At 33.5% G+C, this 6,588-nt stretch overlaps 1 protein-coding gene across 4 annotated transcripts; it reads left to right on the forward strand.

Moving 5' to 3' along the window:
• The first annotated feature begins 241 nt into the window (after positions 1 to 241).
• On the forward strand, positions 242 to 4,895 carry LOC100792928 (zinc finger CCCH domain-containing protein 3). 4 transcript variants are annotated; one of them, XM_006595772.4, is made up of 8 exons: positions 251 to 440; positions 604 to 732; positions 1,269 to 1,438; positions 1,655 to 1,708; positions 2,587 to 2,703; positions 2,812 to 3,108; positions 3,788 to 4,039; positions 4,366 to 4,895. In XM_006595772.4, exons 2-8 carry the CDS (start codon positions 678 to 680, stop codon positions 4,672 to 4,674), a joined length of 1,254 nt encoding a protein of 417 aa, XP_006595835.2. In that variant the 5' UTR covers positions 251 to 440; positions 604 to 677; the 3' UTR covers positions 4,675 to 4,895. The 4 variants fall into 4 exon arrangements, with proteins under 4 accessions (XP_040865180.1, XP_040865179.1, XP_006595836.2 ...); XM_041009246.1 differs by having other exon boundaries at positions 242 to 440; positions 2,587 to 3,108; XM_006595773.4 differs by having other exon boundaries at positions 250 to 732; positions 1,272 to 1,438.
• The last annotated feature ends 1,693 nt before the right edge of the window (positions 4,896 to 6,588 follow it).

Genomic DNA, 6,588 nt, shown 5'->3' on the forward strand with positions numbered 1-6,588 from the left:
CGCGCAAGAACCTTACTTTATTATTAACATTAATTAATAATTATTGCAGGGGAAGTGAGACATTCGGGGGACTCTTTAAATTTCTTAAATAATAAAATAAAAACAATTAATAATATAAAAGTTATAAGAAATTAGAAAAAAAATTGAAATTTAAAATATTTAAGGATAAAATTAACCGAATTGAAATTTAAGATGTAATCTAAGGATAAAATTAACCGAATGTGTATATCAAAAAGGAGTAATTCTCGTTATCAATAATTATAGATTAACTTGTCGGGTTTCACATTTAAAGATCCAAAATGTTCCGAAGATTGCAGAACCACAGCCAGGAAACTCTAAGCTAATCTGACGCCAACTTTCATCCAATTGGAATATTATTAAATCTCTTTTTAAGATTTCACATTTTGATTCTTCTCAATTTTATCTGCGATTCTCGCTTGGTACCTTTGTTTTGTTTTTAATATTTTAGTTTTCCTGGATTTTTATTTTTTTTTATTTTTTATTGTTTTTAGTCTTTGGTCAATTTTCACTGTCTCCTGATGATCATTTTACCATGTGGGGTGAGTTAATTTGAGATTGTTGTGCGCTGATTTCTTCTTAAAGGCTCAAAGGGTTTTCTGGGTTTGATCGAACAAGCAAAAAAAAAGAGTCTTCTGTTATCCTTTCAACGCTACCAGATGCCGGAAAACAGGCAGGTTCTGAGGAATGCTGATTCTAGTGACAACATTGAAGGTGGTGCAGATTTTTCTGGTTATTGGTTTTCCATTGTTGTTTGTCATGATTCATGGTTTAAATGGCTCCGATCATCGTTTAATGATGATGGCTTTGTGTTGTTTTGCTAGGGAATGTTTGATATTAGATGGTTTTTATTCAACGATTTTTGTTTCATTTATGATATCATGCCTTTCTTTTTATGGTACGATGATTTTGATTTGGAGAATTCTGATGATTCACACAATGTATTGTGAGAGACCTATGAGGATTTTTTTTGGAAACATGGCTTAGTTTCTCATTTCGTGTTTTCCTTCCTAAACTATGGTGTTGTGTTGTGTTTGATCATACATGGGTTTACATAATTGACGCACTTTTTTTTAATGATGCAACTAAGGATAGCCTGCATGTTTTGATCTTAAAATCTTTTAGGCAACAATAGTGTGCTTTTTGAGGTGAAAATTTTAAGTTTCTGATCTAGTTAGTTGTGTTGCATTAATTTGTTCAAATGAGACTTTGGGCAAACTTTGCCTGATTGGTTTTGATCTGTATGGTAGAAGCAATTCGGCGTTTGAAAATCAATGATAATTGGGATAGAGATGCTGCAGCTCAATCTACCCAATATCCAGATCGACCCGGTGAACCTGAGTGCTTGTATTATTTGAGGACTGGAGCGTGTGGTTATGGGAGTAACTGTCGCTACCATCACCCTGCTCATATTTCAATTGTAAGAGCTTTTTCTTTAATTTGCTTTTCATTCTTTGTCTTCTGGATATATATATATGAAGCAACACTTTTTGCCAAATATTCGACAAAAAGATGTAGTTTGTGTAATTGTAATCTTTTACTTTGTTTCTATTGTATCTTAATCTTCAATCTGCTTGTTAGTTTTATCATATGCAAACAAATAGTTGAAGTTTCTCATACTTTGTTAGATTTTCAGGGTACTCATTATGGTGAAGAACTCCCTCAGAGGGCAGGGCAACCTGATTGCGAGGTATGTTTATTTTGATAAATTAATATGTATTTGTTTTGTGACATTTTTCTTGAGTTGAATTTTATTAGGGATGTAATATAAAGCCATTCACGTGGCTTTACCTAACAACTTAAGCTTTGGGATAGTTGTTGGTTCATGAGTCAGAACAGAATTATGCTTCATAAAACTGATTGGGGATGTGTTTTATGCAAGAACATTAGAGTGAAATAAAATATATTTGTTTCCCTTTAACATAAACTTTGGGGAGGATTTTGTAATAAAAAAATAACATTTCTTGTGTTTGTAGAAGACTCCATAAGAAGATATGCGTTTCATATTTTGCTATGTCACTCTGGCAGAAGCTTTACTTGCTTTTTTGCATTTATGTTTGTCCTTTTTTGTGGTCCCTTTTAGTAATAAATCTGGTCTGTTTGAAATATTTAGCTAGTGATTACTAGTGCACAGATACCAAACCAATAAATGAAGGGAAAGAAAATGTCAAATTGAAGTAGGATACCTAATGAACTGGACAAAAATAGAGTAGTTATGCTGTCAGTGTATAACTGCTACCATTTTGTTTTCTATTGATGATTTGTTTTAATTTTAGTGGTCATATTATGTGGCTTTTTTCCTTTAGAACTTATTTACCAGATTTCATTATGATGATGATGGAAAAATTTTATTTGATGCCAGCTATGGCATACTTAAACCAGGAAAGGAAATAAATATATGAACTTAAGTTTAACATCTATTATACTATAAATATCTGATTCAGGAAGTGTAGTATAATCTGAAAATTTTTGCATGCTACAGAGTCCATCTTCATGGGAGATTTATTAACAATTCCAGTGCTATTCAATTTGAGTAACTTGTGATCTTTTTTTAAATATGCATTGCAGTATTTTCTTAAGACTGGGATGTGCAAGTATGGATCAACATGTAAATATCATCATCCAAAGGACAGGCGAGGTGCTGCTCCCGTGTCATTCAATACTTTAGGTTTTCCCATGCGTCAGGTTTGCGCGTCCTTTTGCACTTGTAGCATTTTTTTAATTGATTACTGTTGCTGTGTTGATGAAAGAAACCATTATAAATTTTCAACATTCTTTGATTGTCTCTTTCAGGAAGAAAAATCATGTCCCTATTACATGAGAACTGGGTCTTGTAAGTTTGGTGTTGCATGCAAGTTTCATCATCCACAGTATGCTTCCCTCGGAGCATACCCATTGGCTGGTGGACCTCCTACTCCTACCTCAACAATTATTCCTACATCAGGTTTATCATATGCTGGAGGGTTTCCTGCATGGTCAGCAGTACCAAGAATGTCGTATTTATCTGGACAAGGCCTTCAATCATATGTGCCTCCTTTTCTGCCTTCTTCACAAGGTGTTATACCTGTGCAGAGCTGGAACAACTACATGGTTAGTTAAGGGTGTTCAAGGTCCTGCATATCTATACATTTCTGTTTGCCCTGGTCTTTGTTTTTCTCTTCTGCTCTGGGGTTATCCTGTCATTGAATTTGATCTGAGTGGTATTATTTCTCTTCATGAATGATTGCAAGGGTTATACAGATTTGCTAATTTTTTGGGGAAAAAAAAGATAGAGTTCGATATGGTATTCCGCTCCTCTGCTGTCTTACAGAAATGTTACTCCATACATAATAGTTTTGGATCGCTGCGTGAAGCGTTAGGCAATAGTTCTCTACTTGGAGGCATTGTGAATTTTGTTGTCTGACTGATATGTTTAGATAAATAAATGCAAGAAGATTATAAAATGTTGTTACCATATTTTACTACTAAATCTCATAGACATTACAAGGAACTTTAGGGAAGTGATCTGTGTATGGAAATAATACTGTTATTCCTTACACTTTCCATCTATTTTATTTCATCAATTGCCAAGCACATTTGGCATACATATACCAATTAATATCTGATACAGAATGTGCCTTGTTCTTAAGGAAATCTTCAGAGCATCTCGCCTCTTTTAGTGATAATTAATTATGTTGGGTTGTGGTTACTACATAGTACATGCAGTTAATGGTACTTTCTGCAAATTGAAATCTTTTTGTTTTGACTGTGACTTTGTTTCTCAAAATAGGGAAATATGAACCCTGCAATGCTGAACGGTTTTCTTGGATCTAATCTTGTTTATGACTACATGAATCTGGGCGAGCCACTTTTTGGTGGGCAGGCAATCAATTCAGCTCTCCCGAATAGACCAGATCAACCAGAATGTAGATACTTTATGAGCACTGGGACCTGCAAATATGGATCTGATTGCAAGTTCCACCACCCAAAGGAAAGAATATCTCAATCATTAATAAATCCACTTGGCCTTCCTGTGAGACCTGTAAGTTCAGCTTCTACTTGATTGAGGCCAATGAGTTTAATAGACATGTGGTTAGTTTAAAAGTTTTTACACAGTCAATCATGAAAAATAATCCAAGATACGACTTTTAAAATAATTATTATAAAACTCAATAGACTTATCATACATGATAGTTTGTGATTGTATGGCAATGCAAAAAATCAGAACATGTATTGTTTATTCTTAAACAATTTTGTTTGTATTGTCCTCCCTAAAATCCTAAGAAGGTAATTTTATAGTTCATATTGGTTACCATGTATGGTTTTTTAAGTATTTAGATTCCTGATTCCTATCTTGGTTATTTGCAGGGGCAAGCTGTATGCTCTTATTACAGAATCTATGGAATGTGCAAGTTTGGCCCAACATGCAAATTTGATCATCCAGTTTTGACTATCCCTCAGAACTATGGCTTGACCTCACCTGCTATGAATGTACTTGATACTCCTCTCACCAGGGGGTTATCAAATGTACAACCACCTGAGACATCTCCTTCTAAATTATCAAGTGACAACAAGCTTCAGCATTCTGATGCAAAAGCTGCTACAGAAGATTCATCCAAACAAGATGATACTACATCAAATTCCTTCCCGGCTTCTGCAGAGCCATTACACGACTAAACTACTTGAAGTTTGAATTTTTTTTCTTTCTTTTGGACATTTTATTTTTCCCCACATTTTCAGGAGAAGTATATAATACATACCATCTATTCCCCCCTTTTCACCTGCAATTCTGTGGAGTTGGATAGTTTGTTCAGAGGTTGTTGTGACAACCACTAGCTTGTGGGGAATGGAAGGCATTTTTTGTGGTGAATAAAGTGCAGGTAGAAAGATTATGACCCTTCACGTTTTTCATTCTCTCTCTCTCTCTTCGGGTTGGTTTGATACACATTTAAAAATGCTAAATGAAAAATTAAGGGAAGTATGACAAACTTGTCACTGACTCCGTTTTTAAGGGCGTGCCTAACTATTAATTTTTTTAAAAAAATAATTTAGAGGTTCAAATACTTTAATTTGGGGCTATGTGGAGTTTGGAAATTCAAGTTAATGTCGGGTGCTTTGTAACAGATTTGGCCATTTGGGTCTTTCATGTTCCTAATGTGAGTATTAACTAGAAAGACAAATAACTATAGGAAAACTTATTTATCACGTGAGTAGGGTCTATTAAACTTATTTTTGTCCTTTTATCTCGTAATTTAGGAAAAGAACATGAGAGGATTTAAATCTTCTGTGGCATGGTTCAAAATGCCAATTTGAAGAGAGAAAAAAGAATGGAAAGGAAGAGGACAAATAAGGGAATACGGAATCCAAGAGCATTATGCAGTGGGTGGTATTGGTGGTGGTTTTCCAATGGATTTAGATTCTCTTTTTCTTAAATAGTAAGATATGATCTTTTTTTAGTAAACAAGATATTTTTTTAATATAATTAGGAGATCTTCCAACCACTTGTGTGTGTTTTTGCATTGTAAAATGTATCTCCTTTTCTCATGGCCAGGATATAATTCTGTTATTGAAGAAAATCAAAGGACGCAAATCTAAATTCATTGTTGTGTTATGTTAAATCAGTCTCTTAGATTTTTAGTTGAAAATTGATAATGGGCCTTGGCTTTATATTGAAACTCGTACAAAGTTAAACTCCTTTGGACTGGAAAAAATTTGCAATCTAGATTCTAGGATAGGCCGAATGGTATATATTGTAAAAAAATTTATACTTGTTTTTTATTCTTATCAATAAAAAAAAATAAGAATAGGATAAGTGAGGTATATGGTTTAACTTCATCTACAAAACCTTTGTTTTAGATTCCTCTAACCGTAAACAGCAAACCTCACCGAACCTAAATTTTATGTCTTTCCAACAGTTTTTTTTTCCACCACGTTTTATTACTAAAAAACACAGATTAAGACGATGGCCTATCAAGCTAGGTCGTGTTTGGGTTCAAATTTTATAATTTTATAATTTTATATGATGCAAATATTAGCATATAAAGCTATCTGAAGTTGAATTTAGTATACGGAACTTATTCTTACAAAATAATAGATTACGGTTCAAAGTTTTGCACAATGAGAATATACATTTAGTGTCGAACCGTTTATTGAATAGGTTTGATTCTTGTGTAAGATATCTATGAAAAAACATATTAACGTGTGAAACATAAGTTTAAACACGTGTTGGTTAGTTTATATAAATTGAATACCAACCAGATTACTTGGTCCTTTTTTTGTTATTCCATTCTCTTCCCCACACCTCCCTTGTTTGTTAATAGATGCTCTCTCGATTTTAATATGTTTTAGAATATTCTTGTATTAGCCACTTTAGCTATGATAGAATGATGAAAAACTTAATTGATGTACCAACCATTACAGTTTTTTATTTGATTTTCTACTTTAAACTAAGATATCTCACCCCTTTACTATTTTAGATATTGTCCCATTACTTTATCTTCGTTTTCAGAAGGGTCGCTACAATATTTCACAAAGGGGCTTCTTGAGACAAATGGTAATCATTGAACCAAAAAAGCCTAAGTTTCAGCCAAA

Source organism: Glycine max, chromosome 14 (assembly GCF_000004515.6).
Source record: "Glycine max cultivar Williams 82 chromosome 14, Glycine_max_v4.0, whole genome shotgun sequence".
NCBI classification, from domain to species: domain Eukaryota; kingdom Viridiplantae; phylum Streptophyta; class Magnoliopsida; order Fabales; family Fabaceae; genus Glycine; species Glycine max.